Here is a 27,500-nt window from a genome sequence, read left to right as displayed (position 1 = left end):
CTATATATAAAAATATACATTCTAGCCGCAACAGATACTTGGCTACAGGTCGAAGTAGTACGGGGAGTCCCGATGACTTTGGGGGGAGGGGTTTATCGAGGAGGAGGATGAAGATGGAGAAGAATATGGCTGCTGACCATGGTTGGACTTGTGTTCTGGAGAGTTCTGGGCAGCCGCTGGTTGGGTCTGAGGGGCCGGCGGTTTATATGAGAGGTCGAGGGCTGGAGACGTTGGGCGCTGGTGGCTGCGTGTACGTGAGAGCTTCCATGTTGGTCGTGGTGGGATCTGGGTGGAGTTGTTCTTCGGGTCATGTGGTTGGGGCGGCTCCATGAACCGTTTCACCACGTGCATCATGCTCAGCTGCATGTCGATTTTTCTTTCCTCTGGAACCTTTTTGACAAAAGGGAGGAGACTCCTCAGAAAGATCTCGTCCGAGTCGCTGTTCTCCTCGCTTTTCTTTCTCAGGGTGTTCATGACGTTCAGGAGATGCGTCTCCCACTCGCTCTCTGACGTCTGCTGAGATTTTTTCCGGTTTCTCTTTGGTGCCGGGGAGGCCGGTGGTGGCGGAGGAGGAGGCCGAGGCAGCAGGGGGGGTGGTAAAGGATTGGGGCTTACTGATCGTTCTAGGTCGATCGGCTGGAGAATTTCAACAGTCTCCCGATCCTCGCTGGTGGCTGTGGAAGCAGGACAACCGCCGAAGGGGCTGGAGATCGGATAAAACAAAAAATAGAGTTTTATGAGCTAAAATATATAAAAGGAGACTAAAAATATTGCCGACCTGTAATAAAGAGGTCAGAAATGCATCACGAGTGGTGAGGATCCAGCACCTCCACAGATCAGTGACTGATACATAGGGGGTCATTTACTAAGGGCCCGATTCGCGTTTTCCCAATGTGTTACCCGAATATTTCCGATTTGCGCCGATTTCCCCTGAATTGCAACGGGATTTTGGCGCACACGATCGGATTGTGGCGCATCGGCGCCGGCATGCACGCGACGGAAATTGGGGGGCGTGGCCGAAAGAAAACCCGACGGATTCGGAAAAACCGCCGCATTTTTAAAAAAAAAATCTGTTGCGGAGCTTGCACTTACCTGCACTCAGCCTGAGCCGGTGAACTCCAGCGCGTTCCGATGCTCTTCAGCGCAGCAGCGCCACCTGGTGGACGGTGGAGGAACTACCTCAATAAATCTCGGCCGGACCCGAATCCAGCGCAGAGAACTCGCCGCTGGATCGCGAATGGACCGGGTAAGTAAATCTGCCCCATAGGGAATGGAAAAGGAAGCCCATCTACAATCATCTGGTGGTAGGTAATGACCACTAGGACCCCCACGATTCTGAGATCTCGCTAACTGATAAGGAAGACCGCTCCATTCAGTGTACTACGTAGGGTTAAAGGAAATCTACCACAAGGATGCAGTATTGTACACCAAGCGCACTTGCACACTGTTTGTGTCCCCTGAAACAGGATCCGGTTCTTCCTTTATCTTCTAATGGTCTAGTTCTGGAGAAAATAGTCTTTTAAAATTATGCAAATGAGTCTCAGGGGCTCCTGGCTACGAGACAAAAGCCCCTTTGGCCTCCATCTGATGTCAAACAATCTATGGGTGGGGTGTTTCCTGCATATTGCCCTTTGTTAAAGGCCAACGTAGGCCACATTGGCCTTGAGCATCAATTATACAACGTAGAGTTGAAGTGAAAAATAGCAAAAAAAGAAAATTAAATAAAAAAAGTAAAAAATAGATAAGGCTGCATTCACACGACCGTGGGGGGGACATATGTAGGGCCGCAAGCTTGCGGGTGTACATGTGCCCCTCATAAGCCGACAATGGGCACACGTGCGGCACCATACCACTCCGGACATGTCCTATCTTTCCCTGTGTTATGGCGCCGTGCGCTGTGGATCGCTATGGGGAGGGGTCACCCCTCCTCCTCTCAATGGCGCCAGATGTACGCCCGGCGGGCATACGTTCATGTGAATACGGCCTAAACAGCTAAAAGTTCAAATAACTGCATTTCCCTAGAACTGATATAAAAACAAATAAAATCATAAATATATTGCGTCTTATTCACCAAATGTTACGCTGCTCACTTTAGTTGGAATTTGCACCTTTTTCGGGGATTGCACGGCTTCCGACTGACTCTGATCTGACTCCGATTCGGACTGAGTGTGGGATTTAACTTTAAAATTGTTAAAGACAATGCACTTACATGCACCGGGAAAAAGAAGGTGAACTCCTGGGACCTGAGCGGGGAAGCGACAAATGCAGGATATCGGGCGCACAATCCTAGTGGCTCCCCGCACAGCGCATTATACACGGACAATGCACTTACATGCACCGGGAAGAAGAAGGTGAACTCCGGGGACCTGAGCGGGGAAGCGACACATGCAGGATATCAGGCACAGGATCTTAGTGACTCCCTGCACAGCGCATTATACATGGACAATGCACTTACATGCACCAGGAAGAAGAAGGTGAACTCCAGGGACCTGAGTGGGGAAGCGACACATGCAGGATATCGGGGGCAGGATCTTAGTGACTCCCCGCACAGCGCATTATACACGGACAATGCACTTACATGCATCGGGAAGAAGAAGGTGAACTCCGGGGACCTGAGCGGGGAAGCGATACATGCAGGATATCGGGCGCAGGATCTTAGTGACTCCCCGCACAGCGCATTATACACGGACAATGCACTTACATGCACCTGGAGGAAGAAGGTGAACTCCAGGGACCTGAGCGGGGAAGCGACACATGCAGGATATCGGACTCACGATCTTAGTGACTCCCCGCACAGCCCATTACACACGGACAATGCACTTACATGCACCAGGAAGAAGAAGGTGAACTCCAGGGACCTGAGTGGGGAAGTGACACATGCAGGATATCGGGCGCAGGATCTTAGTGACTCCCCGCACAGCGCATTATACACGGACAATGCACTTACATGCACCAGGAAGAAGAAGGTGAACTCCAGGGACCTGAGCGGGGAAGCCACACATGCAGGATATCGGGTACAGGATCTTAGTGACTCCCTGCACAGCGCATTATACACGGACAATGCATTACATACACCAGGAAGAAGAAGTTGAACTCCGGGGACCTGAGCGGGGAAGTGACACATGCAGGATATCGGGCGCAGGATCTTAGTGACTCCCCGCACAGCGTATTATACACGGACAATGCACTTACATGCACCAGGAAGAAGAAGGTGAACTCCAGGGACCTGAGCGGGGAAGCGACACATGCAGGATATCGGGTGCAGGATCTTAGTGACTCCCCGCACAGCGCATTATACACAGACAATGCACTTACATGCACCAGGAAGAAGAAGGTGAACTCCAGGGACCTGAGCGGGGAAGCGACACATGCAGGATATCGGGAGCACGATCTTAGTGACTCCCCGCACAGCGCATTATACATGGACAATGCACTTACATGGACCAGGTAGAAGAAGGTGAACTCCGGGGACCTGAGCGGGGAAGCGACACATGCAGGATATCGGGCGCAGGATCTTAGTGACTCCCCGCACAGCGCATTATACACGGACAATGCACTTACATGCACCAGGAAGAAGAAGGTGAACTCCGGGGACCTGAGCGGGGAAGCGACACATGCAGGATATCGGGCGCAGGATCTTAGTGACTCCCTGCACGGTGCATTATACACGGACAATGCACTTACATGCACCAGGAAGAAGAAGGTGAACTCCGGGGACCTGAGCGGGGAAGCAGGATATGGGGCGCACTCCATGAACCAGGTAAGTACTAGATTATTTTTTTAAGCAGCCCCCTCCCGGCCACATAGAATTTTTTTTTCAGGTTTCATATAACCCCTTTAAGAATATTGTCTTAAAGGGATACCTCTTGATTTTCTCCAAAACTAGGCCAATAGAAGATAACCGGATCCTGTTTGCGGGTCACACACCTGCGCGTAAGATACTGCACCCACGGGGGAGATATCTAAAGCCCTTGCGCTGAATCAGTTTTGCTTTGTAATCAGTGTAAACCAGGGGTAGGGAACCTATGGCTCGGGAGCCAGATGTGGTTTTTTTGATGGCTGCATCTGTCTCTCAGACAAATCATTGATTGATTGCGATCGTCAGTGTGTACATGTAAGACACACACAGAGATGATCACTGGATGAAGACAGGGATGTCACCGCCTGCGTCCTTTGTGTGACCCAAGTGCCAGTGCCACTCCGTGTCTTAGGTGACTCCTCTCTATGAGGCGCCATTGCCTAAGCAACGATGGCAGCGGCGCCTGGGTCATAGAGAAGAGCGCGACAGTGATGAGAAGCCGCTGAAGGGAGAGCAGGTGGGTGAGTATTCCCTTTTTTTTCGCTGTGACTACCTACAGTATCTACTGGGAGGCATGTGCTGTAACTACCTATGTACTGGGGCCTGGGGGCATGTGATGGGGCTACCTATCTACTGGGAGGCATGTGCTGTAACTACCTATGTACTGGGGCCTGGGGGCATGTGATGGGGCTACCTATCTACTGGGAGGCATGTGCTGTAACTACCTATGTACTGGGGCCTGGGGGCATGTGATGGGGCTACCTATCTACTGGGAGGCATGTGCTGTAACTACCTATGTACTGGGGCCTGGGGGCATGTGATGGGGCTACCTATCTACTGGGAGGCATGTGCTGTAACTACCTATGTACTGGGGCCTGGGGGCATGTGATGGGGTTACATATCTACTGGGAGGCATGTGCTGTAACTACCTATGTACTGCGGCCTGGGGGCATGTGATGGGGTTACATATCTACTGGGAGGCATGTGCTGTAACTACCTATGTACTGCGGCCTGGGGGCATGTGATGGGGTTACCTATCTACTGGGAGGCATGTGCTGTAACTACCTATGTACTGCGGCCTGGGGGCATGTGATGGGGTTACATATCTACTGGGAGGCATGTGCTGTAACTACCTATGTACTGGGGCCTGGGGGCATGTGATGGGGCTACCTATCTACTGGGAGGCATGTGCTGTAACTACCTATGTACTGCGGCCTGGGGGCATGTGATGGGGTTACCTATCTACTGGGAGGCATGTGCTGTAACTACCTATGTACTGGGGCCTGGGGGCATGTGATGGGGCTACCTATCTACTGGGAGGCATGTGCTGTAACTACCTATGTACTGGGGCCTGGGGGCATGTGATGGGGCTACCTATCTACTGGGAGGCATGTGCTGTAACTACCTATGTACTGGGGCCTGGGGGCATGTGATGGGGTTACCTATCTACTGGGAGGCATGTGCTGTAACTACCTATGTACTGGGGCCTGGGGGCATGTGATGGGGCTACCTATCTACTGGGAGGCATGTGCTGTAACTACCTATGTACTGCGGCCTGGGGGCATGTGATGGGGTTACCTATCTACTGGGAGGCATGTGCTGTAACTACCTATGTACTGGGGCCTGGGGGCATGTGATGGGGCTACCTATCTACTGGGAGGCATGTGCTGTAACTACCTATGTACTGCGGCCTGGGGGCATGTGATGGGGTTACCTATCTACTGGGAGGCATGTGCTGTAACTACCTATGTACTGCGGCCTGGGGGCATGTGATGGGGCTACCTCTCTTCGGGGAAATATTTGCTGTGGCTACCTATTTACTGGGGGCATGTGCCAAGACTACCAATCTACCTTGGGCATGTGCTGTGACTACCTATCTACTGGGAGGGTCATGTGCTGTGGCTACCTATCTACTGAGGGCATGTTCCTGGGCTACCTTTCTACTGGGGGCATGTGCTGGAGATAACTATCTACTGGGGAAATGTGCTATGACTACCTATCTACTGGGGGGGCATGTGCTGTGGCTACCTATTTACTAGCAGGCATGTGCTGTGGCTACCTTCTTGGGGGCATGTGCTGGGGCTAGCTGTCTATTTGGGTGCATGTGCTGTGGCTACCTATTTACTGGGGATCATGTGATGTGGCTACCTATTCACTGGGGGCCATGTACTGGGAGCCATGTACTAGGGCTACCTATCTACTAGTGGGGGTACCTACTGGGGCTACCTATCTACTGGGGGGAATATGCTGGCTACCCATTTACTAGGGGCCATGTACTGGGGCTACCTATTCACTGGGGTCCATGTACTGGGGCTACCTATCTACTAGAGGAGAAGTGCTGTGGCTACCTATCCAATGGGGGCATGTGCATATTGTACGGCTCTCACAGAATTACATTTTAAAATATGTGGTGTTCATGGCTCTCTCAGCCAAAAAGGTTCCTGACCCCTGGTGTAAACCTTTTTTTTTTCACGTCTGCAAAAAAAAAAACAGAACAAAACAAAAGTGAAGGTGTACACAAATCAGAGGACAAAGCTCCTGGCCCCCAGCGTCATCACCGACACAGAGGTCACCAGGACAGGGCTCAGCGGTGGCTCCGGCTAGGACAATGCCCTTCATGAGACATAACGCTGATTGAGTCAATGATCCATGAAGGTGCTGGGGATTAACCCCTTATCTGCTGTCACTTACTGCCTCAGCCTCATGGTGGGCTCTAGGAAGAGCAGCCCCTCGTAGTGAACGTATTTCCTCCTCCTATTTGTCGGGATCCCGCTCCTCTCCAGCTTCTTCTGAAGGGTCAGCTCCCTCCTGAAACAATCCTTCAGGGATCTCCACCGGGTCTGGATTTCTTTGGCTGTTGGGAGGAGAAACAGGAGCAGAATACCCTCAAAATCCATCCTGATAAACGAGGGACACTTACCCATAGATCCAGGCACCAGGACTGTGGAAATCTTCATATATTTGTTACCCATGTCCTTCTGCCTTCTAACATCAACTTCTATAATTATGCTAATGAGACTGAAGAGCTCTGGGGGTGTTACCAAAGCCCCTCCTTGCAGCAGCTTCACTGGGTGTTACTGTGCACGAGTCTTCCCCCTCCCACTGTGTGAGAACAGATCAAGCAGAGGGAGGGGGGAAGTGATGAGAGAGCAGGAGGGGATGGAGACACCCGGAGGAGCTCTGGTAACACCCTCCAAAAACCTTCTGGATTATTGGAATAATATTAAAAGTTGAGGACATGGATACGAAATATGAGAACATACCACAGTCCTGTTGCCTGGATCTACGAGTGTCCCTGGTTTATCATGATGGATTTTGATGGCAGAGAAATGTGATTAAAGGGACGCTCTAGTCAAAACTCAAATCAAGGGCAAAACAAACTCCATCATTACTCCGTTACTACTAATAAGGAATATTCCGGTAACACAGTTACATATTAGGAACCCAAAGATCCACCTCCCTGACTGTATGATAATTGCTTTGCCCTCTCATGGGGCAGAGATGGATCTGAGGCATCATGGGATTGACAGCGAAGTAGAAAAGAAAGCAGGGTTAGGGGCGCTGATTCTCGGGCCGGCACGGATTATTGTTGACATAAAGGAGGTTTTCCACGAATCTCAGCCGCCAGGAGCAGGTTGTTTCAGACATCAAACTTTTTAAAACTCTATCAAGAAGTTTTACCTTTAAGATTTTTCTCCCGGTCACTACATAGGTCCCAGTCGGGCACGACGACGGCGCAGATCTCCTCCCAGGCTTTCTTCTTCTTGTAGCGGTCGGCGTAGGAAGGCACTTTGGGGTCGTAGAGCTCAGGGCGATCGTGCACCATCTGAATCAACTGATCGATATCGATGGCCATTTTGGAAGACATCCGGTGGACCTTGCAGTTTTTTCCTCTTCCTGACTCGGAAGGCACAAGGAGGAGAGACCTCGTTATGTAACTTATCAGATCCGATTCTAAGACATTTGTCCACGTTTTAGAATATATCAAAGTCAAGAAGGCTAAAAAAATATATCACTACATTGTCTGTAAACTGCAATATCATCAAGGGGCAATGGTCCTTCATTGTGTTATTATGTGAGCAGAACAGGTCTACAAAATCATGTTAACAAAAATAGTAAATTGAGTAGGTACAGATAGTACTGCCTTTCTGTCTCTATCTGCACCTACATAATTAACTGGTAGAGACAGAGAGGCAGTACTACCAGTTAATTAACTATGTACAGATAGTACTGCCTCCCTGTCTTTACCATCAAATTATGTATGTAAAGATAGTACTGCCTTCCTGTCTCTACAAGTAAATTATGTATGTACAGATAGTACTGCCTTCCTGTCTCTACCAGTAAATTATGTAGGTACAGATAGTAATGCCTTCCTGTCTCTACCAGTTAATTATAATATCACTGAGGAGCTATGTTTGGTAACAACCAAAGATACACAAATCGAAGAGGGAATCACAGGTATCGTTGGGGTAAAAAATAAAATATAACTTTTAATTAGAATCTTTAAAAAGAATAAATTCCTCCAACATATGCAACAGTGTATGCAATGATTGTGGTACCGTGCCACACTGTCACAGGTGATTTGTACATAAATAAATAAAAAGGACCTCTTCAGGCTCAGAGAGCTCCCTCTGTATGGTTCACAGTTGCAGGTTAGCTCAGTGGCCCGTGGGCAGGTATAGCTAGAGCAAATGGGAGATATAACCTTCAACTACTCTAGGTATGTGAAGCAGCTATAGAGAGTAATTCCTGCTCCTATAAGGTCCTGTGGTGCTACAATATCTATAGTCCTATCTTCTCATCTCTCCACCTCTACGCGTTTCGCCCCTGATAATGGGGCTCGTCAGGAGAACCGCAGAGGATGAAATTTAGGTGGAATGAGTGCTATGTTCTACACTCATTCCGGACAAAGACGTAATACAGATGCCGCTGGCGTCCTGATGGTGGGCGCCAGCGTGTAGTAGTGGTAGCCACCGGCGCGGCGGATCAGCTGGTGTATAAATCCAGCTAGACCCCGCCTCCTTAGCCGGGCGGATCACCTCATTGGAGGAGAGAGCTGGTCTCATCCAATCAACAAGGGGGTTTGTATCCGTGACGTCACAAACCCGCCCATTCAAACCTAATAGGTTAGTGCATGGTAGGGGGGCGGTATCGGGCTTTTCCCACACCACCCCTAATCGCACATCTCATGCCGTGGGGACAGAATCCGCCTCCACCACATTTATCGGGCGCCGTATTGGTGGGTGGCGCGAATCAGGGGTGCCCATGCCCACTCAACTATGTGGGTAAGACCATAAAAGAACTACATAGGCAATATCAGAAGAAACGAGGACAGACCGCTGGCAAACCACGTCCATAAATATCATGGCGGCAGCCTGGATGCCCTGAGATTTCAGGGCATCGAGAAAATTCGACCATCACCTAGAAGAGGGGACTGGAACAATAACATCTTAAGAAAAGAGGCTCAATGGATCTTCCGGATGAATTGTGTGAAACCAGAGGGTCTAAATGACAACATCTCCTTTGCACCATTTATATAAACCAGCCCTTTTCACTGTTATCTTTTTAGGATAGCTAAAACGATGTCCATACCATATAAATGCATCAATATGCATTCACTGTTCGGTATTTGTGTAGTTGATCTATAGACATAGGCCTGGACGATATCATCGCCATGCCATTATGTCCTCAGGATACGATTATCCTCTTTGTATCTATGGATACGTGTTTTATTTATTGATACTGGGGGCCATGTTGCTCTGGTGATGATCAGCGTAACCATGGTCCCTTCAGTTTCTTCCTACCCTGTCATACTCTTTCTCTGCTGGTCATCACCCATAGATGAAACACGAACCAGTATACTCACAATCAATCACGCCCCTCCCGTGCGACGGTACATCCTTCTATATGGAGTGAGGGTACTCTGATGAGCGCCGCCCACTATCATCTATCCAGAGGTAACCGCCGTTCTCAAGACATCGGATGCGGGAAGGGGCGTGTCTGTGGACATGTTTCTAATACCGCCCCCTGATTCGCGCCACCCACCAATACGGCGCCCGATAAATGTGGTGGAGGCGGATTCTGTCCCCACGGCATGAGATGTGCGATTAGGGGTGGTGTGGGAAAAGCCCGATACCGCCCCCCTACCATGCACTAACCTATTAGGTTTGAATGGGCGGGTTTGTGACGTCACGGATACAAACCCCCTTGTTGATTGGATGAGACCAGCTCTCTCCTCCAATGAGGTGATCCGCCCGGCTAAGGAGGCGGGGTCTAGCTGGATTTATACACCAGCTGATCCGCCGCGCCGGTGGCTACCACTACTACACGCTGGCGCCCACCATCAGGACGCCAGCGGCATCTGTATTACGTCTTTGTCCGGAATGAGTGTAGAACATAGCACTCATTCCACCTAAATTTCATCCTCTGCGGTTCTCCTGACGAGCCCCATTATCAGGGGCGAAACGCGTAGAGGTGGAGAGATGAGAAGATAGGACTATAGATATTGTAGCACCACAGGACCTTATAGGAGCAGGAATTACTCTCTATAGCTGCTTCACATACCTAGAGTAGTTGAAGGTTATATCTCCCATTTGCTCTAGCTATACCTGCCCACGGGCCACTGAGCTAACCTGCAACTGTGAACCATACAGAGGGAGCTCTCTGAGCCTGAAGAGGTCCTTTTTATTTATTTATGTACAAATCACCTGTGACAGTGTGGCACGGTACCACAATCATTGCATACACTGTTGCATATGTTGGAGGAATTTATTCTTTTTAAAGATTCTAATTAAAAGTTATATTTTATTTTTTACCCCAACGATACCTGTGATTCCCTCTACCAGTTAATTATGTAGGTACAGATAGTAATGCCTTCCTGTCTCTACCAGTTAATTATGTAGGTACAGATAGTACTGCCTTCCTGTCTCTACAAGTAAATTATGTAGGTACAGATAGTTCTGCCTTCCTGTCTCTACCAGTAAATTATGTAGGTACAGATAATTCTGCCTTCCTGTCTCTACCAGTAAATTGTGTAGGTACAGATAGCACTGCCTTCCTGTCTCTACCAGTAAATTATGTAGGTACAGATAGTTCTGCCTTCCTGTCTCTACAAGTAAATTGTGTAGGTACAGATAGTACTGCCTTCCTGTCTGTAACAGTTTGTAACAGTAAACACTTATCTTGTTATAAGTAATAAGGAAACATTGAAGATTTTGTGTACTGTTCTGAGGTGCTGCACCTACCTGTGCTGGTCTGAGGGCGGCTTCCTATATCTATAGGAGGATGATAATCTATCCCATAAGGCTGCTCTTCTTCCTCCTCTTTGATCTTCACTACAATATAATCTAGCAAAACAAAAAAAGGGACAAGAATTAGAAGCACAACTTCAGGTATCATGTGTATATATCAGGTATCATGCGTATACAGGCAGTCCCCAGGTTACATACAAGATAGGGTCTGTAGGTTTGTTCTTAAGTTGAATTTGTATGTAAGTCGGAACTGTGTATTTTATCATTATAATCCCAGCCAGAACTTTTTTGGTTTCTGTGACAATTGAATTTAAAAATGTTACGTTGTTATAAGAACCAGAAATAACAATAAAGCTTCATTACAGACGCCTGATAACTGTTACAGCTGATTATTGTAGCCTGGGACTAAAGTACAATAAATTACCAATATCCAGAGGTCCGTTTGTAACTAGGGGTCGTATGTAAGTCGAGTGTTCTTAAGTAGGGGACCACCTGTACTTCAGGTATCGTGTGTACATTTCTGTTTTTGGCAGACTTCAGCAGATATAATACATATACAGCCTTAGGAGCCTCCTGGGGTTGTAGCCATCTATAAAGCTGCGGGTCTCTGCCTCTCTGTGGGACTCAGGTCCTTATTATAGTCATGTTTTCTGCACAGGACTATTGTTCCCTTAAGAGGTGGGAACTTACAGCATTATAGATGGATACGATGCTGATCCACCAAGACACAAAAAAGACACAAAAGACAGCAGAGATGTCAGGAGCCCCCTGTACAGAACCGTCCAGGTAGATCCGTCTATTGTGCGACTCCAAACGAAGGAGAAGACCATCAGACCGTCGGATAAAGCAGAAGGTCTTGAAGATAGGTCTTGAGTGAGAGATACTACACCGATGGTGAGGACCATGAGCTGGTGCACAAGACGCTGGGTTATACGGGACGCAGACAACGTTCCCACACCAATGATATATGCCGGAGATATGACTGGGCCTATCTTTTACAGCCCGGCCCGTTGCCTCATGCACAGGGCCCTGGAATCAACAGCCTTGTGCATGAGCACATAGAAGTGAATGTGGACCTGCGGTGTGTGCACAAAATAGCCAACACACATCCCCATTTACTAGTCACGTGCATGAGCCTTGACCCTGTACAGGAGGCTTGGATGATAGGAGCATTGAGTATCACCTTAGGCATCACCTGACCCAAAGATCTGTAACTGGGGTAATAGGAACATGGGTGAGCAGTCAACACCAAACTCTTTGGTCCTTTGGCGATTTACGATGCAGCCAAAACACAATTAAGAACTTGGTTGGGGGCGGTCAAGGCATCAGGTTGGTCTTTCCCATTAAAACCAATGTGTTGAGAACCCAAAAAGTTGCAAGCAAAGAAAAATAAAACAAAACAGATGCTATGGAGGACGACCAGAAGGTGAAGAAGGGGTTTCCCAATCTGTGTTAAAGTGCATTCAGAATACTATAGACATTAAGCTACAGTCTCATCATCTTAGAACCGTTTTGTTTCATTCTGAGGACACTGACCCCCATGTGCAGCTTTCTGTATCATCAATGCATTTCAAACCAACCATGTGAGTAAGGACAACCAATTCTAAACAGGTCAGTGTTACTTCAAGACACGGATGTGGATGGTTTTCCAGTGTTGGAGCTGAATTCATTCTGTTGCGCTGAAAGCATCCAACCCCCTCAGTCACAGCAGTTCGTGCATGCACATCTGTATGGCAGCTACTGTGACTGAGGGGGCTGATTGCCTTCAGTACAGCAGCATGAATGATCAAAAGTTTACAAGATACGACGACACTTCAAATTTTACATGAACTGGAGTTGAAGCGTCATCATGAGGCCGATTACCCGTGAGTGACTGAACCTCTGATCATTGGAGTGAACCGACTTAGTTTAGTCCAGTGATAAAATCCAATCAGCACCGGAGTGAATTTCTCAGACCAAACTCTGTTATAGACAACTGGCCTAAGGAAGTGTAAAGGCTCCGCTTCCTGGTCTCTTATTTTAAAGTGACAGCAACAAGAAAGGAGGAAATTAGTTGGAAAATAATCATACATTGTCAAGTTTTTATTATGCTACTATTCCCCCCCCACCCTAAGTTTATGCTAAACAGCTCCTCAGTATCCAAGAATATGGTCCCTATAACGCATGGCTATAGAACAACCATTTCCCCACTGCGCTCCTAAACATATAACAATCCATTGACATCTTGTGCATTTTTCCTCATGTCTTAACAGAAACACGTACACACAGTTTTTGTAACGCAGTACTTGTTTTACTGAATAAAATGTATAAACAGTATTAAATAATATAAAACAGCAGGTTAGTGACAAAAAATTTGACAGAATACAGTATAAACTAACCCAACCCCTCACATTTTGCATCCAGTTTCTTAGTCTGGTAAAAACAACAAACGGTGCAAAGGAGAAGTAACCTACAGCGAGGGATCAGAGCTCCTCTTCCAAAGGGTCCACAGTAACTGAGACATGGACTTTACCCTATGAGTTACTCGTCATCTTAGATCTTTGATAAGTGCACACTCCAAGGGTCCTGTGACTTTTATAAAAAGTCCCAAAAATGCGTTGAAACCTGAGTTGGCCAAATGCCGGAGAATGAACATAGGATAATTTTCGGTACAGGGCGACTACTTATTCTCAGGAGGCTCCTAAATCGAAGTCCAGTGCCGACGCGTTTGCAGGGTTTCCCGGACCGAGCCTTGGATCACCGAATTGAACTTAATATGTTCGTTCAGTTCAGTGGTCCAGGAAATCTCAACACGGAGCAAGTTCTTCCGAGCGTACTCACTGGGCATAGGAAGAGGCGGCGAGGATTCTCTATTATGATGATCTTTTAGTCTTCCAGGTAGTTGCAGCGAAAGCTACCACCAAAGGATCCTACAAGTGGCTCACTCCCTGTCTGCATTTCTGGCCAAGCATGCATGTGTATGGAGGAATTTTAAGGAATAACTAACAGTCAAACGAGTATTTGGCCTACAGCAGATAGAAGTGTGGGCACCCTAAATCTGTGCTTACACATCCGGTCTCACCTGAGATTTTACACTATTGCCTTGTGTCATAAACACATCCCTTTGTCACGGAGGAAGACGTCCATAACCCCCCACCGTGCCGCTGTGATACTCTGTAGGACAATATCCGCTTGTACAACCAAAAAGGAATTTCTTCCCCTATTTGGGTGCAGCATGTGTATAAAGCTACTTTATTAGTTCTAACTGTCCATCTCCCACCAACCAAATATATATATATCTATATACATAAAATACAAAGCATCTCAAAATACCCCTGTAAAAATTTAATTTAAATCTAAAAACCTTGGAGGAGAGGACGGGGAGGATGAAATAGTCATAGGGGAAGACTGATGGGAATCAGGGGAGCACGAGTCGGTATATGGAGGATGAGTGAGATGAGAAGGCCCATAGTAAGAGTTCGAGCAAGAAGTCGAAATAGGCAGAAGGTGGGAATTACTCGGAGAATGAGAAGAGGGCGATGAAACGGACGTGTAGGGAACCCCAGAGTTCAGAGAGATGTGCGGACTAGGTTCGTGATGTGCTTGGAAGGGATAGCTCGCCTGGGCATTAGCTTTATGGCCGTAGCCTGACGAGTGTCTGGATTGTGGAAGGTGATGACGCTGAGAAGAATGAGATGAGGACTGTGGATAGTTGGACGAGGCGGTGGAGTTGGTCTTGTTGGATGTGGAGGGGCCGTAGTTCGGCTGAGTTGGTAACTGGTAGGAAGAAATTGGTTTTGCGGAAGCAGACGACTCAACATTCATTGGTTGAGTTCTGCCCGTAGGACGTGCCAGCTTAACCTGGCTGAGCAAGCCAAGGAGCTGCTCGGGGTTGTTAGGGGGAGTGAAGCCCTCTATGAGAGTCTGGATGGCGGTACGCAGCCGCAACCTCCATCCAGGAGGGACTTGTCTTATGTAATGTCCGAGGCTGCGGCAGAATGCATCCTCCGGATCTTCCTCAATGTTTCTCTTAACAAAGTCCAGTACTTGGCTGTCGATGCTTTCCGCAGTATTTAAGCTTGGAGCGGTCTTCTTGCTCTTTCTCCCGGGCAGTCGTATCGGTGGAGCTTGCTGGTGGGTGGGAGTAGCAGAGGTGTTAGCCGGAGTCTCTACGCAGCTCTCAGAAGCCACAACCACAGGTCTTGCTGCCGTTACTTCAGCCTCAGACTCCGCGGGCTGGACTTTGCCGTCCGTTTCGGCTCCAGTTTTTGTTCCTGCACTTTAGTAAGAAATGAGACAAAAATAAAAACTTCTGTACATTTTCAAGAAGGTAAAAAAAAACACCACAAAAACGAACAAAAAATCTGTATGGTCAACACTTACGGCCGTAGGTCCAAGACAGGCTTCAGGAACATCAGCTGCTGGAGATACATGTAGGGCTTCTTGTTAAGTGGCCCCAACCCACTCAGACCCTCGTAGTGGACCATTTCCCTTCTAAACTGATCCCGGGCGCTCCTCCACCTCTTCTGGATAAGATTTTCTACAAAAGACAAAAACAATGAACATTAATAAATTAATATTAAAAAATATTATATATATAAATTTCTACAAGTACAGGCGACTCAACAACCAAGGAAGTTAGAAACACAAATAATAGTAATATACATAAGAAAGCTTTCCTATTAAAATGGAATTTTCGCTGAAGACCCCCCTCCTTACTTCCAGTCGAAACAGCCTTTAAGTACAACGTCATCATTCTTCAGTACAGATCATGTGGTCAAACCCGTCATCACATCCTCCGCTCTACCATGAAGACGGCGGACATTGTTTTTCTGTGGAAGTCGGGGAAGAATCGTTACATCGACCCCATGGATTCTATGTATCTATTCGACTCTGAACTGCGATTAATAAGACGAGGGGGGGAAGGGGGCAAAATCGTTGATGAGCCCCATGGATCCTAATGACTACAATGAGTTGGTTTTCCATTATGCGGTCACATTTTGGCAGACCATTTTTTTTTTTTATAATAGAACCAGAACAAAATATGAACATTCCTTAGATGTGTTACAAAAAATTTTTGGGGAGTTCGTTTTTTTTTTTTTCCTGTTCATGATGCAAATCATCCCCAACACAAGATCGGGGCTTGAAATGGTCTATCAACAGTTCCTAGTCAATCAGCAGGTACCTGCCCCGTCTAAGGCTTCACTGTCCTCAGACACCTCTCACGGCAGGTCATTCCCCACCAGAGAAACAAAAACACGCCAGCTGAGCGCAAACGCTCAACGTACCCGATCCTTCTTCGTTCCTCCACTTCAGCTGAGGGACCTTCACTAGCTTTTACCATTGTTATTGTGGATATGGGGGGGGGGGGGGGGAATCATTTCATTTCAATAATTTCACTATATAAAGTTTTCTCCATCCCACAAAAGAAAAAGCAGGTGCTATTGCAGCCCGTATCCGCTGCATGGCTTCCAGTCTTACCGACTTGTGACCCGTAGAAGCACATGGTCGCGTGCATTTAGCCAAATAGTGAAAAAGGTCTTGCACAACTTCCGATTTTCAAGACCTCCTAATTTCTTACCAGAAAGTCACATAATATGTCCTCATCGCTGTCCCTGTGCCAGTAGCAGACAAGGATTGGCATACAAGACACCACTAGACAATATTAGGAACCAGACTACTCCACTGCTGGCCTTTGCAGGAGTTTCCGTTCATGAGAATGGGGCTACATTGTACCACAGTTGTGCCCAAGATAATCAGAGTAGCCGTCATGCATGCGCTAGCTGCTCCGAGGATAAAATGGACCCCCAATTCTCGTGATCCGTGAGGTTCCATCACTCACACACCCACGATAAGCAAGTTAGGCCCTTATCCCGTAGGATATGGACTAACTTGCTATACATGTCAGTTACAGTGACTTAGGAGCTTGGGCTCCTATAATATCACTGTGCAATGTGACTGTGCCACATCTACTTAATATATGGTGCCATACAGATGCAGTTTCTGTAACCCCTCCATTATATATCCCACATTGCACCAGTGTAGAGTGTAAAGTGGCAGTAGGGTGCAAAGGGACAAAGAACTACTGACAGGTTTGCCACATGTTATGTCACAGAAGTGCTGCAACATGTTACCAGATTTCTGGACAAATGTGTCCCAATATTCTTTCCTTATCTTAAAGAAGTTTCGACTGGAAATGTGATACCCGGCTTCTGCACATGACTCTTATTACATGACATGAAAGCTCTAGGCCTGTTCTGTGGTCTCATACAGCGCACACATACACTGTTGGGGTTATGGTAATGGCTTACCTAGGATCCCTTTATCCCCTTCATCCAGCTCATCCCACTCCGGATACATGTTCTGGCACACCATGAGCCACGCAGCCGCCTTTCTATAGCGGTCGCTGTACCCCGGGTCTGAAGGCCTCCAAAGCGAAGGGTGCTGCTGGACGTGGCGGATCAGCTCATCGACCCGTATTGCCATTCTTCTGTGACGAACCTTGGAGGCCGTCTGGCTCTCTACAGGGAAAAGAGGCCGGCCGCGGGACATGTCCTGCTCCTCTGGGGCCGCATGGACGGAAATTTGGAGTTAATGACGGATCGAAATTCAGACGGAAACACAGATAAAAATAGGAGGCGAAGGCCCTTTAGGAGGAGAACGCTGGCCCAATGACTTACTATAAGTGCAAGCTTCATGTACGAAATACAGAGGAGAGAAGAGGGAGAGCGAGTGTATAATACAGGTGCTGTATTCCAGAATGGGACAATACAGAGCAGAAGCGGCTGGGAGGACGGCAGTCATTGTCCCATGTGACGCAACACGAAGGATCAGAGAACACGGGAGGACATAACACTGAGGGCAGTATTTGCAGAAGGTGTTTAATTCGTTAATTTTAATTAATCCATGGTCTCCTTCCTATAATTATGCTGCTGAGACTGACCGCCTCCTTCTGTGTGACCAGAGCCCCTATGTGCTAGAGCTTCATGGGCTGTTACACTGTCTCCCCCTCCCCTTGCTCCCTCAGCACATTCACCCTCTGTGTGCCTGATGTACTCTCAGTGGGGGCATTTAGGCAATCGCATCATTTAAAACTTGATTTTAATAGGAAGGAGACCATGGATAACAAATATAAGAACAGTACTACAGTCGCGGTGCCTGGATCTATGAGTAATGTCCTTGGATTATCAGGATGGATTTTGATGGGAGATTTACATTAAATTGTAAGTTAATTTTTTTAATGAGTTAAGATAAACAAGAAGAAATACAAAAAGGGGTGAGATCTGCAGGTAACAAATGTGCATAACAAAATGTCTTCTCCCATGACCCTCAATGACCCAAATCTGGAAACAAAGAGATTCCTGGTTTTTGCCATAACAGTAAAACTTAGTGAAGCGTTACCTGGACTCTGCTCGGGGGAGCTGATCCTCTCCTCACACTGCGGATCAGCCATTCCGTACGCACCATTGTCTGCCTCCAGCTTCACCACAACGTTCTTTACATAATGACCTAAAGGGGCAGAAGAATTTGCATTACCAGGCGGCTGCTACTGTACAAAACAAGTGCGGAGCCTCAGAGAGAGGAATACGGGAAAGAGAAAGCCAAGCAAATCCAAGAGACTAGAGGTCTATGGATGAAAATAAACTTTTTGTTTAATTTTTGGCTCTTATAAACCTTATGGAAGAAATTAGAATAAACCCAAGACTGTTCCCCACCTGTAGATGGCATTTTGGGGATTCTGTGCCCTCTTCAGTACAGAGCAGGGTTACTGTGACTTTTCCCGAGGATTACAGAGCCTTTCGGATGATGTCTTGGCTGCGCTACTCACCTGCGCTGCTCCCAGGACTCTCCTCATCCTCGTACATTTCTTCGCTCCGCGTATAGGCATTTTCTTCATTTCTTTCTTCCTTTATCACAATCTCCGGTTTCATTGCGGGGTATCCTTCAAGACAAGCAGAAATGGGATATCAGACAAAAAAAAAAATGTAGACTCAGTGGTAACATTAAAGGAAATCTACTATAAACATAAATCTACTATGTTTTCTGTAGCACTTCCTCCCCTGCCACTGTGTGCAATTACAACAAACTAAGGGAGGGGGAAACAGTGTAACATCTGGCGAAGGTGCAGAATGGAGGGGCTCCAATAATGCCCCCCAGAGCCCTCAAGGCTCATTAGCATAATTGTAAAAGTTGATGTTACTACAGTCACAGTGGCTGGATCTATGAGTAAGTGCCCAATGGTCTATCAAGGTGGATTTTGATTTCCTTTAAGATAAACGGGGTACAAGTTATGGTGTTGATCCATTCAGTGGTAAAGCATGTTCTGTATTTTTTATGGACAACCCAAAGACTATAGTTTACGAGCACCCGAGAAAAAACAGAATACCACAATTTAACGCGGACACGTGATTGGTACCTGTAGAGCGTGCAGTCAGATCAGCGGTTTTTCACCTCCCATTAGTCATATGGTTTAAAGAGGACCTGTCACCCAAAATTTCGGCATACTAAAGTGCTTGAACAAACCCCGCAGTGTTAGAAGGATAGCGTTATCGGAAATCTCCAGTAACGCCATCTAACACTGCGGCGGGGTACAATGTAATCATCAGGCTGCTCGCAAAGTGGTCCGATGTATTCATGAGGGGGCGGTCCGAGGCGCTGCCTCTTCCCCAAAACGCCCCGCTCGCTCCATAGGCCGGCAGTGACTGCCGCGCTTCATGCGGCAGTCTCCGCCCCTAACCACGCCCCAACACCGCCCCCGCATGAATAGGTCGGACAGCTTTGCGAGCAGTCCGACGATTACATTGTACTTCGCCGCAGTGTTAGATAGCGTTTCCCGGAGGTTTCCGGTAACGCTATCACTAACACTGTGGCTTACTTTAGTAAGCAGCTCCTAGTGCCGAAATTTTGGGCGACAGGTCCTCTTTAAGCCACATAGTAAACAATTTAAATGGCATATATCACATACGATACATTGGAGGGGTCATCCAGGGTCACCCACCTTCCTGATGGCAGCTCTTTCTAAATAATTCATCTGTTCTGAGGGACCAGGAAGCAGCCCCGTTACACGTCCGACTACGATGCCCTGACTCCAGGTCACTGACGTCTGGCAGCTACGGTGACCCGGGTCACATGATACAATGATGCAGAAGGGGGAGACCATGTGAACTGAAGTCAGAGTGTGATTGTAAGACAAAAGTAAAGGCACTGCCTCCAGGTCCTTCCAACCAGATTAATTATTTTAATAAAGCATCAAGTGGTGACTATACTGCAGAGTTTTTATACTCCATTATACATTGCTAGAATAATAATAGACACATCAATCACCTGTACTCGTCTCTGAGCACCCATCACACTGTGGATCATACAGCTCTTCCTCCTCGATCTTCACCATGACCCCGGGCTTCACCATACTACATTCTTCATGCAAAACAAAGAAAACACAGAAAACCGATGAGGAAGATTCTCTAATGTGCTCAGCTCTACAATACAAATAGAAATTGCCAAGTATCCCAAATATACACCGCGAGAAGTGGTTACATACCAATGGACTTGAATGAATGACAGTGCTCCATCACCACTCCCTACCACTGTTCCCTTCTTAAAGTAGAATGTTACTCGGGGGAGGGGAGACGAAAAAGGCTTTGATCTGTCATGAAAGTCAATAAAATCCTAAAATAATTAAAAAAAAAAAACATTCATTTTAAAATATATTAAATTTAATATTTTATACCAAACAGCAGCGATTATTGGATTGGGGGTAATAGATGTGACTTCTTCATAAATGGAAGTACATAATAACTGGAATAATGTTACAAGTGAGTGCAGCTCTGGAGTATAATACAGGATGTACCTCAGGATCAGTACAGGATAAGTAATGTCATGTATGTACACAGTGACTGCACCAGCAGCAGAATAGTGAGTGCAGCTCTGGAGTATAATACAGGATGTAACTCAGGATCAGTACAGGATAAGTAATGTCATGTATGTACACAGTGACTGCACCAGCAGCAGAATAGTGAGTGAAGCTCTGGAGTATAATACAGGATGTAACTCAGGATCAGTACAGGATAAGTAATGTCATGTATGTACACAGTGACTGCACCAGCAGCAGAATAGTGAGTGCAGCTCTGGAGTATAATACAGGATGTAACTCAGGATCAGTACAGGATAAGTAATGTCATGTATGTACAGTGACTGCACCAGCAGCAGAATAGTGAGTGCAGCTCTGGGGTATAATACAGGATGTAACTCAGGATCAGTACAGGATAAGTAATGTCATGTATGTACAGTGACTGCACCAGCAGCAGAATAGTGAGTGCAGCTCTGGGGTATAATACAGGATGTAGCTCAGGGTCAGTACAGGATAAGTAATGTCATGTATGTACAGTGACTGCACCAGCAGCAGAATAGTGAGTGCAGCTCTGGGGTATAATACAGGATGTAACTCAGGATCAGTACAGGATAAGTAATGTCATGTATGTACAGTGACTGCACCAGCAGCAGAATAGTGAGTGCAGCTCTGGGGTATAATACAGGATGTAACTCAGGATCAGTACAGGATAAGTAATATCATGTATGTACACAGTGACTGCACCAGCAGCAGAATAGTGAGTGCAGCTCTGGGGTATAATACAGCATGTAACTCAGGATCAGTACCGGATAAGTAATGTCATGTATGTACACAGTGACTGCACCAGCAGCAGAATAGTGAGTGCAGCTCTGGGGTATAATACAGCATGTAACTCAGGATCAGTACCGGATAAGTAATGTCATGTATGTACACAGTGACTGCACCAGCAGCAGAATAGTGAGTGCAGCTCTGGGGTATAATACAGGATGTAACTCAGGATCAGTACCGGATAAGTAATGTCATGTATGTACACAGTGACTGCACCAGCAGCAGAATAGTGCGTGCAGCTCTGGAGTATAATACAGGATGTAACTCAGGATCAGTACAGGATAAGTAATGTCATGTATGTAAACAGTGGCTGCACCAGCAGCAGAATAGTGAGTGCAGCTCTGGGGTATAATACAGGATGTAACTCAGGATCAGTACAGGATAAGTAATGTCATGTATGTACAGTGACTGCACCAGCAGCAGAATAGTGAGTGCAGCTCTGGGGTATAATACAGGATGTAACTCAGGATCAGTACAGGATAAGTAATGTCATGTATATACACAGTGACTGCACCAGCAGCAGAATAGTGAGTGCAGCTCTGGAGTATAATACAGGATGTAACTCAGGATCAGTACAGGATAAGTAATGTCATGTATGTACACAGTGACTGCACCAGCAGCAGAATAGTGAGTGCAGCTCTGGGGTATAATACAGGATGTAACTCAGGATCAGTACAGGATAAGTAATGTCATGTATGTACACAGTGACTGCACCAGCAGCAGAATAGTGAGTGCAGCTCTGGGGTATAATACAGGATGTAACTCAGGATCAGTACAGGATAAGTAATGTCATGTATGTACACAGTGACTGCACCAGCAGCAGAATAGTGAGTGCAGCTCTGGGGTATAATACAGGATGTAACTCAGGATCAGTACAGGATAAGTAATATCATGTATGTACACAGTGACTGCACCAGCAGCAGAATAGTGAGTGCAGCTCTGGAGTATAATAAATTATATTACTTAAATTTAGAACAAATTGTGATGTACACAAAGATAAATTGAATGTTTCACATGCCAGTGCAGGTAGTCCCCTACTTACAGACGACCCCTAGTTACATACAGACCTCTGGATGTTGGTAATTTCCTGTACTTTATCCTTAGGCTACAATAATCAGCTATAACAGTTATCACAGGCGTCTGTAATGAAGATTTATTGTTAATTCTGGTTCTTAGGAGATTCCAACATTCCAATTGTCACATGGATCAAAAAACATTCGTCTGGGGCTCCAATTATAAAATATACAGTTCCAAGTTACATACAACTTCAACTTAAGAACAAACCTCCAGAACCCATCTCTTACATAACCCCGGGAACTGCCTGTATATTGTATCTCTAAGCAAGACTATAGCAGGGAAAGGCAGGTCCTATCAGTTAAGCCTTTCCACATATTAGAATTTCTTCCACATGAGGGTCTCGGGGGTCCTCAGGAGGAACCCGTTTGCTTTCCAGAATCTTATAAATAATATGGGCCAGACCCGCTATCAGCATTTCTTAGTCTGTAGTTAGATGTGGACGTTTTCTCTCTATCATATTGGAGGACGCAGTCATCCTTTAGGTTTGTGTGCAGTCTGATCCTCGCACCACCGAGCCTCAAGTCCCGATCAGAACCGCCCTCACATGATGTTCTGCAGTGAATGAGCTGGAACCGTTCGGCGTTCGCACATCAGGAAGCGGCTGCGGGGGATGAACAGAACACGGTGCCGATTCAGGCAGCATCAGATATTCACGACCCATCTATGTTCTCAAGGTTCTACAACGATCAGCAGCCGAAATCTATGGACGACCCTGGGAGTTACTCTACGGATCTGCTCCAGTTTCCGCTTCGATCGCCGTCAGCGTTGATAAAAGTACAGGACACAGATCTGTGTTTTGTCCTTTGCTGTTCCTCTGATAAATTGCCTCCTGATACAGATGGTAACCAAATGCAAGGACGGAGTAAGACGGTTTCTGCATAGGCCTTAAACCAGGCAGGAAACAGTTAAAAAACAGCAACCACATTGCATCCAGAACAGGGTCACGCAGTGCTGACTGCCAAACACAGTTACACGGCTCAGTGCAGACCCTCCCTCCCCCCCATAGCCACGGGCAGAGGATAGCCGGATAGCCGACAGAAGGAAGAGTGTCCGCCCTTCCACAATGTCACATCACACCCGCCTTGTCAACCACAACAACCAGCATGGAGTAACGTGTGTGTATGGCGGCATCAGCGACATGACTATCCTCAGCCTTTTTCTATCTGACGTATGCGGCCTCTAGGGCTCTGTTCACATTTACTTCATCCGAAATACTACAACGCACTGATCACAACATGTCATGTGACAGATGCCACCACAATCCAATGAATGAGTAACAATGGCATCTGGAATGGGGTCTACACTGCAATGTTTAGCATTTTGCTGTTATGTCATGTGACATTGGGGGCTCTGCTTGTATTAGGGGTTCAGAGACACCCCCCCCTCCCCAATTACAGAGGTTGCTCCGTGGGTATCGGATCAGACAATATATTCACTGGAATGGACCCAGCAACAGCCGATGAGGAAGATAAACCTCCATCAAAACAGCTGATCTGGTTGGGACTCCGGGTGTCTTGACCTCTAACAATCTGATACTTTCCTATGGATAGGCGATACTAAATAAAATACCCTTTAAAGGGACAGTCCATCCAAAACTAAGGATACTGAGTAAATCATCAGCCTCCCTGATTGTATCAGTATGGAGAGCATAATCACAGCCTAGCCCCACAAAAAGTGGCCGCAGTCCTGCATCAGCCTTATTCTGAGATTCTGTGCTAAGGCATCATGGGATTGATAGCAAAGTTCTGCAAGTGAACAATGAACTGAATTAAAAAAAGTGCAAATATTAAAGTAACTGATGTACAGGTGATGGTGTAAGAGGGAAAGTTGTGTCTCCATGGAGTCTTTTCTAAGTAATAGTTTAGATCCCGGGACAGACAGGGCAAAGAAACTGCACAGAATCACAACAAGTCGCAGAATTCATCACTTTCTCACTCCCATAATTTGCATCAGTATTTGTAAGTCAAAGAGATGAAATGACCTACAACAAAAAGACGAACAAAGCTAAACCCCCCCCCCCCCCGGCCCCCACAACAAACACACTGACAGAAAAGGCCCTTCTTATAAAGTGACCACAAATTTTCACTTTTATTAGAAGTTTCTGCCCATTTGTTGCCTCGGCTACAAAAGACTCAGGCCTCTTCCACACTAGCGTTGCGTTTCACGTCAGGGTGCAATGCGTGAAAAACTGACGTTTTTGGCTGCGTTTTTGTTCCATTATTCCTTGGAGTAATTAGCGTTTTTGCGTTTTTCACGCGCGTGTTGTTAGCGTTTTTTTTGCGTTTTCGGTGCATTTTTCATGCACGAGTCAATGGGAGACTCGAGCATTTTTCAAAGGGACCATGGTTTGGGATTAAAATGGGTTATTTAATTGAAAAATAATGTCTTCTGATAAGATAGCAGATGTATGCAAACATCTGCGATCTATTCTTCACTGTTCTGCGCGTATATTATCTCCCGACAAGTTAGCAGATGTGAAGAACAGTGAAGAATAGAATAAAAACAGTGAACACAGGATCATTTAAGAGAAAAACACAGTGCAGAACACAGTGCAGAATAGATTACAGATGTTCGGCACATCTGCTTACTTGTTGGGAGATACGCGCGGAACGGTGCGCCCAAAATAGCATGTGAAGAACAATATATATGTGTGAAGAACACATTGCAGATGTATTTAAACATCTGCAATTTGTTCTTCACACACATATATATTGTTCTTCACATGCTATTTTGGGCGCACCGTTCCGCGCGTATCTCCCAACAAGTAAGCAGATGTGCCGAACATCTGTAATCTATTCTGCACTGTGTTCTGCACTGTGTTTTTCTCTTAAAGATAACCTACCACCACGAATCTACCTATAAAGGTAGATCGGGTGGTAGGTGGATGTAAGGGACGTGAGGAGAGCTCTTTTTAGAGCTAATCCTCACGTCCCCGCTAACTTTTGGGAAACTTTATTAACCTAATATGTAAATTTAGTTATGCGGCTACTGGGGCGTGGAGTAGCCGGCACGAGGCTACACAGCGCGGCTACTCCACGCCCCAGTAGCCACGTTACTCCTCCTACCCTGTTGCGTGCGGCGCGCAGCTCCTCGTAGCTGCGCGCCCTCGTCCGATATGATGGCGTTCTGCGCATGCGCAGAATGCCGGCTGAGCCGTCCCAGCTCCGAGGCCGGAGCTGCTGCGCATGCGCAGTAGCCGGCTTGTCAGGCGAGGGCGCGCAGCTACGAGGAGCTGCGCGCCGCACACAACAGGGTAGGAGGAGTAATGTGGCTACCGGGGCGTGGAGTAGCCGCGCTGTGTAGCCTCGTGCCAGCTACTCCACGCCCCGGTAGCCGCATAACTAAATTTACATATTCGGTCAATAAAGTTTCCCAAAAGTTAGCGGGGACGTGAGGATTAGCTCTAAAAAGAGCTCTCCTCACGTCCCTTACATCCACCTACCACCCGATCTACCTTTATAGGTAGATTCGTGGTGGTAGGTTCCCTTTAAATGATCCTGTGTTCACTGGTTTTATTCTATTCTTCACTGTTCTTCATTGTGTTTTTTTAATTAAATGATCGTTCGCGAGCAGGGGAAATACTGTTATTCTGGTCACCTAGCAACCCTTACGTTTAAAACGCATTGCACTTGCAATGTTCGCGAGTGCAATGCGTTTTTGATACGTCCCCATAGACTTGAATGGGGCGCGTGAAACGCAAAAATAGAGCATGCTGTGATTTTGACGCGCGTGCAAACGAACGCAAGCACGCGCGTCAAAAACAACGCTAATGAAGAAAGAGCCATTGAATACAATGGGACAGAGTGCAATGCAAGTTCTGCGTGTCAAATGCACGCGCAGAACTCGCGCGTGAAAAACGCCAGTGTAGAAGGGGCTTCACTCTATATACACCGAGCCCCCCCATATGCCTCCCTCTATATACACCGGGTGCCCCCCCATACCTTCATCTATATACACAGCGCTGCCAACTCTATAAACACTTCCCCCTGTATATACTTCATGCTATAGGCACCGCGCTGCGCCCCCACCTCTCTATAGGCACCGCGCTGCGCCCCCACCTCTCTATAGGCACCGCGCTGCGCCCCCACCTCTCTATAGGCACCGCGCTGCGCCCCCCACCTCTCTATAGGCGCCGCGCTGCGCCCCCCACCTCTCTATAGGCGCCGCGCTGCGCCCCACCTCTCTATAGGCGCCGCGCTGCGCCCCACCTCTCTATAGGCGCCGCGCTGCGCCCCCACCTCTCTATAGGCGCCGCGCTGCGCCCGCACCTCTCTACAGGCACCCTTATATATATATATATACACATACACACACACATACACATACACCGGGGTCCCCTGATGCTGGCCTTCCTCATGCCGGACACAGCAGGTGAGGTGATGGCCCCAGAATACACAGGCCGCCGCGGACAGTCACCGCCCAGCACACGGAGCGGGTCACTGGAGCGTGACCGGTCACCAGTAACACCCGTGTGGCCCGGCAGCCAGCACCCGCCTCACCTGAGCACAGGCCGCGGGCGCCCTCCCGCTCTCCGCACCGGCGCCACAGTCTCAGGTGAAGGCGACAGCGCGGAGCGGCCGGTGGTCACCCGAGGCGGACATCGCTCGTCAGCTTTACCCAGGGGTCCTGGCAAAAACCTCTGCAAAGCGATTGGCTGCCCGAGTAACATGGCGACCGAGAGGATTGTGGGAGCACGAGTCCCTGCCTGCTGACAACT

The 27,500-nt window shown here is 47.4% G+C and overlaps 1 protein-coding gene across 3 annotated transcripts; it reads right to left on the bottom strand.

Moving 5' to 3' along the window:
• LOC140076524 (uncharacterized) lies at positions 1-27,500 on the bottom strand. Of its 3 annotated transcripts, XM_072123083.1 has the most exons (9): positions 27,283-27,500; positions 20,570-20,697; positions 20,353-20,445; positions 18,857-18,970; positions 18,430-18,537; positions 11,044-11,145; positions 7,481-7,696; positions 6,491-6,653; positions 1-703 (listed from the first exon to the last, which is right to left on the bottom strand). In XM_072123083.1, the coding sequence occupies exons 2-9, from the start codon at positions 20,598-20,600 to the stop codon at positions 43-45; spliced, it is 1,488 nt and encodes a 495-aa protein (XP_071979184.1). In that variant the 5' UTR covers positions 20,601-20,697; positions 27,283-27,500; the 3' UTR covers positions 1-42. The 3 variants fall into 3 exon arrangements, with proteins under 3 accessions (XP_071979184.1, XP_071979185.1, XP_071979183.1); XM_072123082.1 differs by lacking the exons at positions 1-703; positions 6,491-6,653; positions 7,481-7,696; positions 11,044-11,145 and adding exons at positions 13,319-15,307; positions 15,412-15,568; positions 17,340-17,591 and having other exon boundaries at positions 27,283-27,494; XM_072123084.1 differs by lacking the exons at positions 1-703; positions 6,491-6,653; positions 7,481-7,696; positions 11,044-11,145 and adding exons at positions 13,318-15,307; positions 15,412-15,568 and having other exon boundaries at positions 27,283-27,495.

Source organism: Engystomops pustulosus, chromosome 9 (genome assembly GCF_040894005.1).
Source record: "Engystomops pustulosus chromosome 9, aEngPut4.maternal, whole genome shotgun sequence".
Classification (NCBI taxonomy): domain Eukaryota; kingdom Metazoa; phylum Chordata; class Amphibia; order Anura; family Leptodactylidae; genus Engystomops; species Engystomops pustulosus.
The sequence above is the reverse complement of the archived record's forward strand: the minus strand, read 5'-3'. Positions and strand labels throughout refer to the sequence as shown.

Excerpts from the sequence above, each read along its gene's own strand:
- LOC140076524 (XM_072123082.1), bottom strand. The coding sequence starts at position 20,600 with ATGGAGCACTGTCATTCATTCAAGTCCATTG. Across the intron at positions 18,971-20,352 it reads GTGCTCAGAGACGAGTACAG|GATACCCCGCAATGAAACCG; the intron begins GTGATTGATGTG and ends CTTGTCTTGAAG. Across the intron at positions 17,592-18,429 it reads CTCCCCCGAGCAGAGTCCAG|AGGAGCAGGACATGTCCCGC; the intron begins GTAACGCTTCAC and ends ATGCGGCCCCAG.